The following is a 12,341-nucleotide window of genomic DNA, read 5'->3' on the forward strand; positions in this document are numbered from 1 at the left end:
TTTTTTTTTTTTTTAGGAGAGATTACCCAAACGAGGACTGATTCCGAGGATCTGTGTCTGGAGATTAAAACGCAGAAATTCTCTGAAATATAAATAGGCTGACATATGCTGATGGTCTGTCTAGAGACCAAAGATCAAGTATACACAATCGGCCTAAATCATGCCAGGAACAGTAACTATCAATACGGACTTTTTACTTTTTGACCTTGACGGTACTTTAGTCAATTCCAATGAAGCAGTTGAGGCTACTTGGCATGATGTAATCAAGGCCCATAATGAAAACCAAAAAGGATTGCCACCGCTTGATCCAGTAACGTTTTTGAAATCCTCGCATGGATCACGAACTTCGGAGATTTTTAAGCGATACTTCCCTTATTTTGCAAGCTCGACTGAAGATATTAATAATTTTGAACAAGGTATTGTCACTAATTATGGACATTTTGCTAAGCCAGTGAATGGTTCTACAGAGTTATTAGAACAAATCAACAAGAATCATCATGAACAGTGGGCAATTGTAACGTCTGGTACTTTTAAATTAGCTCATGGATGGGTTGAAAAAGTGTTTCCAAGTGTTACTAAGCCAACAGTGTTCATTACTGCGAATGACGTTAATGATGGGAAACCAAACCCTGAAGGATATTTGAAGGCCTTCCATACGTTGGTTAAGTCTAAGAAGGGAACTCCAGAGGAAAAACAAGCAATTGTTTTTGAAGATGCCCCCACTGGAATCAAGGCTGGGGTCAATGGTAAATTTGTCGTCGTTGGAATTGCGACTACATTTTCGAAGCAAGTTCTTCTTGATGCTGGTGCCACTTACGTTATTGAAGACTTAAGTCAAGTACGCTTGATTAATGACCATAAAGGTTCAATCGAAATTTCATTGAAAGTTTTATAGAATTATATATTGATATAGAATTATATATTGATATAGAATTATATATTGATATAAAGTTATCATAATAAATATTAGTAATTAAGAAAAAGTTTATTTTGTTTTTTCGAATAAATGTAAGTCATTCATTTCTTCAGTTACTTTATTGACTCTGGCTTTCCTTAAATCATTTGATCTTTTCTTATCGGTTTTAGCAAAACGTTCACTATCAGTTCTAGCATCAATTGATCTATAGCCACCAGACTCAAGGGAATTATCATTAGGATCAAAATTGTATTTATCTTGATATTCCGTGGTTGGTTCTCTCAATATTTGTTTGATGTCACCATTACTCACAATTTGATTATGAAGACCGAAACCAAAGCACCATTTTAAATGAAGTAGTCTAAAATATAAAAACCAACTATTTATTGGTAATGATTTTGATTTAGCTAATTTGATATGGGTTGAGCTTATTAAAGTATGGGAAATTTCAATACCTTCTGGTGATCTTTTGTAAATTTCTTCTCTTTTCTTCGCATCAGTATAACTTTCAATTGTATTAAGGGTTTCTCTAAAGATAGAATGAGTTTCATGTCTATCCCTTTTACCAATCTTTTTAGATGATAAATTGGCTAAACGGTTACATATTGAAATTAATGAAGCTTGTTCATAATAAGGAGCATTATAGTTATATTCCTCGTCTTCATTTTCGATATCATCATTAGAATCATAAGTATAAAGTTCATAGCATAACGCAATTACTCTACCTGAGGCTTTAGCGATATCGATATGTTCTTCATTATCCAAGATTTCCACTAACTTTGGAACTAATTCACTTAAAAATTCATTTAAAAAGTCACCTCTTGGTAATAACGTTAACAAAACACCAACACCATGTATAGCCGATATAGCAATCGAACCTTCTGAGTTTGCTTGACGTTCTTGTTCACTAACCAATTGTTTATCATGATCTTGGTGTAACAAAGTAGAATACTCACGATCACCGGAATCCAATTGACTTTTCAAAGTGAGAGCACTCTCAACGTACCCTTGGGCTAATTCAAATAACCAATTAACTTTTTCATCGATTCCATAAGCTGATGTACCGGCATATAAAATGAGTAACAATCCACAGTAACCACTAATGAGTCCAGCCTTGTTATCATTAGTTACAGAAGCAGTTGGTTGATCTTGAATCAACTTTTCAATGGAAGAAAATAATTGACTTGATACCAACTCTCCAAATTCTTCTAAATCACTGGACAACAATCCAATAATTGATCTGAAAAGTAAGATGAATTCACTTTCGGATCTGAAATTTCTACCATATAAATTTTGAATTAACTCTTCAACTTTAGATTCAGACACAAACTCTTTAGTCCCTGCATGTTCTTCGTTAAACACAATGATTGGTTTGGTAACCACTAAACGATACAATTGAGCCAATAGCAACTCACGGGATTGTGATGAAACGTCGGTTCTCGATTGTGTCAATGAATAAATAATTTGATTAATCGTAGTCAGGTCCGATTGTATCCTTGACTTATTCAATTCACTAATGGTCTGCTGCTTATGATCATTCTTGTTATCATTGACGAACTTCTTATCTTTGTTTTCATGTTCCAGAAGATCTGACAGTCCAAGAACACTTTGTAAATGCTCTAACTTATTAGCCAATAACTCTTCAATGCTTTGAAAATTAACATCAAGGGACCCGTTCTCTTCTCCGTCTGGATTGGGGGTTCTTGCTCTAGAGGAAGACCTGGTCGAAGACCCAGATAATGCCTCTTCCCTCAACGATCTTATTTTACTTGATGGCGGCATTGTAAATAACTAGTTCTTTACTCAGCTGTCTATTATACTCAAATAGCAAAATGGCAAGACTTTATATACTTATACTGGGGTCATTTTTAAAGTTTTTTTTTTTTTGCTGTAGAAAAAAAATGCGACAAACGTAACACAAATTTTGACCAGCCTTTTTTGCAATTCGAAGATTAGTCTATTTTTCAAAATTTGCAACTTTAACTTCGATTAGCTACATGGAGTTAGGAGCTCGACGGAGGTCCCAGTTGTCTCCGTCGGTTGCACTTGACTTATAGAGTGTAAGGAAGCTTAAGAAAGGACATGCACAGTGTTTATTACGAGTTTGGTTCGGAGGGATGAGCTATGGTATTGTAGTACATAAATTAATAATTAAAAGACAACCTCTTGTGGAAGAACATAGACCTTATGACCGCTTTCACGAACCGTTTCTTTATTGGAATCACGCGGCAATGCTTTTCTCATGTCGAAGGCATCGATGTCATCGTTGATTTTGTTTCGGTCTTGCGGTAGTTCCCGGCCGTAATAGCCAACCACCCTTCTATAGATAGAGTAGCCTAATTTTTCGTATAACGTCCTTGCCACATCATTGGTTGCTTTCACAAATAAGTCCACAAATAAGGTTTCATGTGGTTTAACTGCAGTTAAATTTTCGAGGTTTATGCATAAATCAGAAGCCAATCCGATTCTTCTATACTGTTCATCAATCGTGACTGCAGTTATATGAGTGTGCCATTCCTTTTTCGATAATTGGCCTTCAGTTTTTCCCATCATGTATCCACTGACGTTGTATGGCTGGTTGAAGTATCCATTTATGCTTGGTTCTACTGATTTGAAAAAAAGTGACGGCCAGTCAATTAGGTATTGGAAATAAAACAGTAAGTTGAAATTTTCGGTGTAAGGATCGAGATTAACAGAATTAATCTCAAAGAGATCCGACATCTGGAAAGGTTTTATCGATGTCATCCTTGTTCTTCTATATTAACGGGTCGTATATAATATCTTATGTAACCGTATTTTCCAATTTGTTTAAACAACAAAAGGTCGTGTCGCGGCGTCGGTTTTGGCTCAAAAAATTTTCTCAGTCGTCATTGAAAAATCAACTTTTTGCCAATAAGTACAAGCCCTTTAGAATTGCAATTATTCATATAAATATAGATTATAGTGTACAATGTTTGGTGGTCCAGGTCAACAACTTACTGAAGAACAAAAAAAGATCCAAGATCAATACGTTAATGACAGTTTGAAAACTGCCGGTCTCATTGCGGGTGCTTTATGGGTTACTCCATTAGTTTTCCACTTTATCAAAAAACAATTTTAAGTTGTTAGATAGATTAATGTATATATTCACCAACTCAGGAAGTCATGAAAAATTACGAAGGGAAGTCTTTACAAAAAGAAATTATATATTGTACATAATATTTTCAATTAAATAAAGAGATTTTTAATCTATTGATCTTCTTCGTCTTCTTCATCTTCAAAACTCATCATACTCTCTCTCAATTTATTGATTTTAAGTGCAAGATTTGAAAATTGCATTCTATCGGCAACTTTAGCAGCCCCCAGTAATGTTTGATCTTTTCTCATCAATTTAGCAATACTTGTAGCTCTTGATAATCTTGAATCTTGACATGCCGATATAAATAATTTGATTAAAGATCTTTCGAACTCGTTTGAGTATAATTCTAGTCTTTCTTGGATCTCGTCTCTTGCAACATCATCCTCCATAATTTCTTCATCTTGAGAACTTTCAAAAACTACCCTACCCATTGAGCTTACTCTTAAGAAAGTTTCTTCAGCTTCATTTTCGGATTGTTTAGTCTCAACTAGTTTCTTATCACTGGGGTCAGATTCGAACAATTCATCGACGGAGCTCTTTGCTTTCGGTACTGATGACGGGATTTTGATTTCTAATTCAATGGGTAATGGTAATGGGAATCCTGGATATTGTTGATTGTTTTTCAAAATCAAACAATTCAATTGGTCTTGATATAAACCTAATGGCCAGCATTTCCAATGCTTTTTGGATTCATTTGTACCGTTTTCAGTTAAGACGTCATGACAATTCAATATTGGTAACCATCTTGAATTATTGGTATTTCTCCAAGATTCTAAAATCAACAAAGTATCATCGCTACCACCAACTAAACAAGGATCATTATGTTCGTTGAAAAATACCCCTTTCAATAATGGTTTTGAAGGATTGGTAGATTTCTTCAATGGTAAAAATATATTTTGTTGGATGTATTTATATCCATCTTCAAGGTCGATTAATGAATAGGTAAATAAATTAGGTGAAACTTGATTAATCATGAATAAAACAGAAGTAAAAGATATGGATAATGTAACAATTGGAGTGGTTTTCATGATATTTAAGCAAAGTCCATGAAAATCAAATATTCTCAAGTAACCCAAATTAGAACCAACCACTATGAAACCATCACTTCTACTTGTTGATGTCCCAGTAATACTAACTGAAGTAAGATGTTCATTTTTCAAAAGGGGAACTTCACGATCCCAGGAATCGTTAATACTATCATGATTTCTATAGAAAAGTTTCCCATTATGATTTGAGTGTTTTTCTTTATAACCAGAAGTTGCCAAAACAAGACCTTTAGAATTCATTGAACACAAGTCATATCCGGAATAGTCAGTAAAATAATAATCTTTATTATCCTTTCTATCGAAGAATGATATACTAATACTTTGTTGTTGATCTAAGTTTCCATCACCAAGATTTGTTCTAACAGACCAAACATAACCAGTTGAATTCATAGTCAAGTATCTTCTATTGGGTGAATTATTTGATCCGGTATCAGATTTTGCCCATGGAGTTGAACCGCATGAATAGGGAGCGATATCTTCATGTTCCTGTTGAATTGGATTACGATTATTCATTTTTGAAATGTAACCGTTTGAAGTTTTCTGACGTTTACGGGATAAATCATCTAAGATATAATCAGCACCTTTATTATAATATTTCATGGGGTTATCCTCTTGATCTTCCTCGTCTTCATCTATAATCATTGAATCTTCCAAATGGGAAACTGGTTTGCCATTTGGCTCATTTACTAGATCGTCGTCATCGGCATTTTCTTCATCATTTGATTCTTCAGCTTCATTATTAACGAATAATTTTGCAGTTTTTGAATTTGAACCATTAGTATCCGGAAACGAAACATTTGATAATCTAACAAAATGACCTTTTGTTGTACCAACAAAGAGGGAATCCTTATTCCAAGTTAAACTAGTTGGCTTTGAAGCTTTGAAAGAAATGGTATCTACCAATTCACTCGACTTGGTATTGAAAAACTCGATTGACTCATTATCATAAAGAATGGCCATGTAATCATTTCTCAAAGGTGAATAATGGAAATCTATTATTTTGACATTCTCGGGCTTATCATCATTGTGCAAGGTTTGAGAAGGAGTTTCCCAATTAGACCGATTATAGATGTTGATTGAATTATCATTAGTTGCAATGGCTAAAAATTCCCCATTCATCGACCATTCTGTTTTAGTTGACAAAAGTTCAGCATAAGTACTTTCATCTTCATAATCAGGTTTATCCATTGAAATTTTGATATTCTCAATCAAAACTTTAGGTATTGTTTGAATTAAATTAGGAGTTTCATTTATAACCGAATAAATCTGAATATCTTGATTTGATAAACTAACAGCTAGTAATTCCCCCGTTGAATTGTAAGAAACATTAAGAAACTGGTTTGGAAGTGTTATTGTAGATAAACCATTATCATTTTCCTGATCAATAATAAATAATTTATTATCATCACCTCCACATAATATTCTTTTCCCTTCATTAATAAAAATTGAATCTCTTAAAGGTAATTCTGTTCTATGAATCACCCCTAAAGATTCATTTTTCGATAAATCAACACATTCAAGATGACCTGCTGTGTTGGTCACCAATAGCCGGTCCCCTTCGCTTGATAAAGATGTCAAATTCTCAATAATATCAATCGAAGTTGGCTCTAAATCAGGTTCGTCAATATTGAAAATCTTGACTATACCTTCACTATTACCCACAATCAATTTATCTATGGTGGTATTATAAGTGACAAAGCCATACCCGTCGAGGAACGCGGATACAGGAAGCTCAGTAACCTTCATAGTCTACTTTATTGGTGAAGATATGTTCATCTTCATACCACCAAAACAACTTCAACAAGTTTTCTTTAGACGCGCCAGATCAAAAACTCAACAGGACGACGCGTGGCTGCAAACTCCGTACCGCACACCGACTTTGATAGTGAAACAAGATTCAGGTTTAGATCTCTTAGACACACTGTTCCTCGTAGTTTACAGAAGAATAAAGCTCGTAGTTTACAGAAGGATAAAGCTCATTCGACTATATTCAAGGGTAAAGTTAAAGGGTTGTCACTAGAAATCGACACTAGACCGACGAGTATTTGCGTACTCTTCTGGCCCAGCTCCCACAATCCCGTATCCCACCCTCTCTACTACATCCTTCCGCCCACCGCCCTACACCTTATCCTATCTAGTACGCAGCCAGTTTCTGTTTGAAAGACCAGGAAATTGGTTTATAGTAACGTAGTCTTGAGGGATTTTTTGGGGCCACCAGTCAAAAAAAAAAATTTTCCTCTAATTGACAAATTTTGTACGCACTGACAAAGCTGTCAAAACTAAAAAAAAAAAACTGCGAAAAACCCATTTACAAAAAAAGGCTGAGGTCTCTAATCAGTGAGGGAATTTTCGATTTTGGATTCGTGCTAGCTAACTGGCACCTTTTGCCCTGTTCATTATTGAGATATGTTATTGTAGTGGTGGGAATCCATTGACGTAATGCACTGGGGCCTTTTAGAGTTCCGACGTAAAAGCATCAGGGAATTACGAGTGAATGAAACGAGCCGGTCTCTTTGAATAGCCCATTTGGTGTAGGAGTAGGTTACTACTTGGTCTTGCGGTAATGGCACTGGTCAACAAGGATTCAAAGATATTGGTCAGTGTTTTTTTTGCAGTGTTAAATGTGTGCTGAAGTGCTGACGATATGCTCAAGGGCTGAAGATATGATCAAGGCATTAGACAAAAGCATATTCATAAATATTGCAGCTAAAGCATTGTCGTTGTTACTTCATTTGGGAGGCTTTTGATTTCAGACAAGATTTTTTTTTCATTTCAGTAATTTAGCTAACTGCTGCCCTTTTTTGTTGTATTATTAAACCCAGTATTTTTTTTTTTATCGACCACTTAAATAAATCCCTCAAGCTATAGTAGCTAGTTATCAGTTCGTAGTTTATTTGTCATATGCCGGGATCATGCTAGTTCCCCTTTACCAATTGGTGCAACGAGGCGATAATTTGGGCAGGAGTTGTGGAACGGAATAGTGTTGTGATTCTCACTCAAAGGTTTGTTCGTTACTTTAAGTTGTTGCAAAACGGTTTGTCACTTTTGCATCGTCTTTGAAGAACGGCGCATTTGGCCAACCTCTTGTATTAAAGCCTCTTGTAGGTCATCATGGGGTTTTTGTATAAATAATTTCCCGTCTTCTCTCTTTTAATACTTTTTTGCTGTTTTTTTTTTTTAAGTTATTTATCCTTCTTATAGAATGCAATCAAGCAATATACCGCAGACTCCTTCAATCAAACAAGATATGGAGAATAATAATTCTATTGAAATAGCAGAGAATGTCAGTATAGCTGCGTATTCTGAAGATGATGAACGAATTGGCCGCTATGATGGGGATGAAGAAGACGACGAAGAAAACAAGTTCGATGAAGAAGCCCAAGGAAACACTGAAAAAAAACTATCAGTCAAAGAAGTATTAATGCTATCATTCAGTTCATTGGGGGCAATTTATGGTGATTTAGGTACTTCTCCCTTGTATGTTTTAAATTCAATTAAGTATCCCAATGAAATTCCAACAAAAGATGATATTTATGGAGGTATTTCTTTAATTTTTTATATTTTTGTCTTCATTGTCCTCATTAAATATGCTTTAATCGTATTAGTAATTGGTCCTAATAACGGTGAAGGTGGTCAAGTGGCAATTTATGCTAAAATCGCTAGACATTTAAATATTGGTCCAAAGGGAGTAGAAATTCCTGGGGCCCCAGTTAAAAATGACTTGGAATTATTGGCAAGAGAAGAAACTAACCTGAGTTTTATTTCCCATAACTCATTAATTAAAAAAACAAATGAATGGAAAAATCATCCTAAGGTTATCAAAGCAGTTTCAACCATTATTTTGATTTGTTGTTTCTTGGGTTGTTCTTTGGTCTTTTCTGATGGTTTGTTGACCCCAACCACCTCTATTTTAAGTGCCATCGCGGGTATCCAACTTGCTGATCCTTCATTTAATGCAGTTTTGGGTGTCTCTGAAGTAGTTATCATTTTCCTTTTCGTGATTCAGCAGTTCGGTTCCCATAAAATTTCATTTGTTTTTGCCCCAATCATTCTTGTGTGGTTGGCAGGTTTAGTGATTTGTGGAATTTATAATATAGTTAAGTATGATTCAGGAGTCTTTAAAGCCTTGTCCCCCTACTACGCTATTAAGCTTTTGAAAGCTTCTGGGATTGATGCCCTTAGTGGTGCTATGTTGTCCATTACTGGTACTGAAGCAATGTTTGCTGATTTGGGGCACTTCGGTAGATTACCAACTCAAATTGGTATCTTTTTCGTTTTCATTTGTTTAATGCTATGCTATTTGGGTCAAGGTGCTTATATTGTTGAACACCCTAAACAATTCACAAATCCATTTTATTTATCAATTCCAGGTGGTCCAAATAGTTGGAGTTATTGGATAATGTTTGTACTTGCAACAATTAGTACTATTATCGCAAGTCAAGCTTTAATTTTAGGTGTATTCAGTATTGTTTCTCAATTGATCAACTTGGATTGTTTCCCTAAATTTAAAGTTAAACATGTTTCTTCTAGTTACGCTGGTAAAGTCTATATTCCTGTTGTTAACTTTTTATTACTTATCGGTGTATGTTGTACAGCAGCAGGTTTTAAAAATTCAAATAACGTTACTGCAGCATATGGTTTAGGTATTAATTTGGATTTTTTAGTAACTTCAACTTTAATCTTGATTTGCATGGTTTATGTTTATGAATTTAATTTCATTTTTCCATTAGTGTTTGCTTTGATTTTCTTACCGTTGGAATTTGCCCTTGTTATTTCTAATTTAAAAAAGGTTCCCCATGGTGCTTGGTTCCCATTGATGATGGCGGGATTAAGTTTCACCTTCTTGACTCTTTGGAGATATGGTAGATCAAAAGTTGTTGAAGAACAAATGACCTCTAGAGTTAAACTTGGTGATTTATTCCCTTCATTCAAAAGGAAAGCCCCAGAAGAAGCAACTTTCGAATTAAGAGGAAGAGCAATGGTTAAAAAAGATTCCGATGAACGAGACTGTGGCACTGACAATGAAAGTCATGATTCTGAATTTGGTATTACCCTTCCAAAAATATTGAAGAGTGATCCAACATCCTTAGAATTAAGTACTAGATTTGGTAATTCTACATTGAAAAAGTTCAATGGTGTTGGTTTGATTTATGTTGATTCACCTCATCAAATTTTAGCATCTCCAAATACAGTTCCAAAAATATATGAAAGAATTGTTCTGAATTTCCAGTCGCTTCCTTCAATCATGATTTTCGTTACTACTAGAACTTTATCAATTCCTAGTGTTCCAAATGAAGACCGTGTTTTGATAGGGAACATGAAAGTTCCTGGCCATTATAAATGTGTGGTTAGATTCGGATTCATGGAAGAAATTCATATAGATAACTCTTTGAATGATCATATTTTGAATATCATACCCGAAATGACTGGGTTGAAAGTCCTGATTGGTCTTAACAATGAAGTTCCAGTTGTTCATATTTTTGAAAATAATGACGTTAGATCCCATGAGTATAATTCCAGCGGCAAAAAAACCAAGAATCCTTTCGTTATTATCCATCATTACATGAGAAGGTTCTATATTAACAGCATATTTGGGCCATTAGACTCATTATTTAGAGTCAGTGATAAAATCTTACCAGTTCAAAACGAAGAGGATGAAACCGCTAGCAAATTATTTATAGGTGGTGTTATTAGGATTTAGTTTCATTATATTTTCTATTGGTTTGTATTATATAAATGTATCTTATCAGCCATACTTTTGTAGCATTCGTGTACGTACATTTAGTAATGATTTTGCAAGCGATTTTTAAGAGCGACGATATTTAAAACTATTGATGTACAGATGTTTCGATAAAATTGTGAATTAACTTTTAATACACCAAGTATTTAAGAAAAGAACTCTAAGACCTAGGAATGAAAACTTTGAGTGGAGTGATTTAGTAAAAAGACAACAGTAGAGAAATAGACAATATATATATAAAAAACAGAAAACACACACTTAAGAACTAGTGGGGAAATTATAAATAAAATGGGAAGTGAAAGATGATCCTTCATAACATAGACATGGAAATCAATAGTTTAGGCCCATTCAGGTTTGTTATTATAGTCGCTATTTTGGAAATTACCTCTGCCTCTGCCTCTGCCTCTTCCTCTTCCTCTCCAATTACCGTTGCCTCTGCCTCTGTAACCACCACGGCCTCTACCTCTACCTCTGCCTCTACTTCTATCGTCATTAATGTAAGCTTCACCAAAAGTATCCATATTAAGGGTTTTCTCTTCGTTCCATCTCATGGTATTTCTATTATCGGTAGAAGATGAAATGTTATCGAAGAAAGATGAAGATTTGTTATAACCGGCATTTTCTGAGTCTTCTTTTTCAGACTCTAAGTCTTTAGAGAATCTAGCGTTGGCAGACTCAAAGTCAAACTCACCATCGGGGATTTCGATACCAGTAGAAGTTCTTCTAGTAGATGGTTTGGCTTGAGGTTGGGATTGAGGTGGTTCTGAAGCAGGTTCTTCGGTAGCGACTGGTTCCGGTTGGGCTTGTGGTTGTGCTTGGGCTGGCTGGTCTTGAGAAGTAGTACTAGCTTCAACTGGCTGAGTTTGGGTTGGTTTTGGTTGTTGTGGAGGTGAGGTGGATGCTGCCACTGGTGCTGCTGCTGCTGAAGTTGGCGCATGTGCTTGTACTGGTGCTGCTGCTGGTACACCTGTTGGTTGAGGTGGTGGTGCATAATAACCTTGTTGGCTTTGGGTTGGTGCTGGACCAGGAGCAGGAGCTCCTGCTCCTGGAACTGCTTGAGGAATATAAGGTTCAGGTTTTGCTTGATCTATTGGAATATCCAACACCGACAAATCCTTGACATCAGAGCCCCTAAATACAACATAATCATAAACATCGTTACCTGGTAAGACTTCCATGTTTGGATTCCCACTTTGAGCCATTCTACCTTCAGTACCAAATGATCTAACCGATTTCAATGCCACGGTAGCATCGTTCCCATTGATATTATCTAACAAACCAACATAACGAAGACCCTTGTTAGAGATCAACGAAATAGTTTTACCAATATATTGAGACATCTTATCACTATTAGTAAAGCTTTAACTTGCCTTCTTACTTCCTAAGTATAGAGTTGAATTTTCGTTGCGAGTTTTAGTTTTTTCTGACTTTTTTTCGACTTTTCAAAGTGAGACACGCTTCCACCGATAACAATGCTCAACGAGCCGTTATAGCACTTGGTTGTAAAGGATTTAGTTGAAT

At 35.4% G+C, this 12,341-nt stretch overlaps 7 protein-coding genes across 7 annotated transcripts; 3 read left to right on the forward strand and 4 right to left on the reverse strand.

The window, feature by feature from the left end:
* Positions 1-31: 31 nt before the first annotated feature.
* On the forward strand, positions 32-951 carry DOG1 (2-deoxyglucose-6-phosphatase). The gene has a single exon (XM_020220634.1). The coding sequence runs from the start codon at positions 161-163 to the stop codon at positions 893-895; it is 735 nt and encodes a 244-aa protein (XP_020079407.1). The 5' UTR covers positions 32-160; the 3' UTR covers positions 896-951.
* Positions 941-2,883, reverse strand: HYPBUDRAFT_181039 (uncharacterized protein). The gene has a single exon (XM_020222897.1). It carries the CDS (start codon positions 2,696-2,698, stop codon positions 986-988), a length of 1,713 nt encoding a protein of 570 aa, XP_020079408.1. The 5' UTR covers positions 2,699-2,883; the 3' UTR covers positions 941-985.
* Positions 2,884-3,007: 124 nt separating this feature from the next.
* HYPBUDRAFT_151703 (peptide alpha-N-acetyltransferase complex B subunit) lies at positions 3,008-3,660 on the reverse strand. Its single transcript, XM_020220635.1, has one exon. It carries the CDS (start codon positions 3,635-3,637, stop codon positions 3,068-3,070), a length of 570 nt encoding a protein of 189 aa, XP_020079409.1. The 5' UTR covers positions 3,638-3,660; the 3' UTR covers positions 3,008-3,067.
* Positions 3,661-3,832: 172 nt separating this feature from the next.
* Positions 3,833-4,163, forward strand: HYPBUDRAFT_118711 (uncharacterized protein). Its single transcript, XM_020219201.1, has one exon. It carries the CDS (start codon positions 3,867-3,869, stop codon positions 4,014-4,016), a length of 150 nt encoding a protein of 49 aa, XP_020079410.1. The 5' UTR covers positions 3,833-3,866; the 3' UTR covers positions 4,017-4,163.
* HYPBUDRAFT_102531 (chromatin-binding protein) lies at positions 4,145-6,826 on the reverse strand (the record flags this gene model as incomplete). Its single annotated transcript, XM_020218205.1, has 1 exon — positions 4,145-6,826. One exon carries the CDS (start codon positions 6,824-6,826, stop codon positions 4,145-4,147), a length of 2,682 nt encoding a protein of 893 aa, XP_020079411.1.
* A 1,501-nt stretch (positions 6,827-8,327) lies between these two features.
* HAK1 (Hak1p) lies at positions 8,328-10,781 on the forward strand (the record flags this gene model as incomplete). Its single annotated transcript, XM_020218223.1, has 1 exon — positions 8,328-10,781. The coding sequence occupies one exon, from the start codon at positions 8,328-8,330 to the stop codon at positions 10,779-10,781; it is 2,454 nt and encodes an 817-aa protein (XP_020079412.1).
* A 187-nt stretch (positions 10,782-10,968) lies between these two features.
* HYPBUDRAFT_118718 (uncharacterized protein) lies at positions 10,969-12,160 on the reverse strand (the record flags this gene model as incomplete). The annotated part of the gene is made up of 1 exon (XM_020219202.1): positions 10,969-12,160. One exon carries the CDS (start codon positions 12,158-12,160, stop codon positions 11,159-11,161), a length of 1,002 nt encoding a protein of 333 aa, XP_020079413.1. The 3' UTR covers positions 10,969-11,158.
* Between the last annotated feature and the right edge of the window lie 181 nt (positions 12,161-12,341).

Source organism: Hyphopichia burtonii (assembly GCF_001661395.1).
Source record: "Hyphopichia burtonii NRRL Y-1933 unplaced genomic scaffold HYPBUscaffold_1, whole genome shotgun sequence".
NCBI lineage: Eukaryota > Fungi > Ascomycota > Pichiomycetes > Serinales > Debaryomycetaceae > Hyphopichia > Hyphopichia burtonii.

What these genes read in the sequence shown, in the direction of transcription:
- DOG1 (XM_020220634.1), top strand. Translation starts at nt 161, where the DNA reads ATGCCAGGAACAGTAACTATCAATACGGACTTTTTACTTTTTGACCTT.
- HYPBUDRAFT_181039 (XM_020222897.1), bottom strand. Translation starts at nt 2,698, where the DNA reads ATGCCGCCATCAAGTAAAATAAGATCGTTGAGGGAAGAGGCATTATCT.
- HYPBUDRAFT_151703 (XM_020220635.1), bottom strand. Translation starts at nt 3,637, where the DNA reads ATGTCGGATCTCTTTGAGATTAATTCTGTTAATCTCGATCCTTACACC.
- HYPBUDRAFT_118711 (XM_020219201.1), top strand. Translation starts at nt 3,867, where the DNA reads ATGTTTGGTGGTCCAGGTCAACAACTTACTGAAGAACAAAAAAAGATC.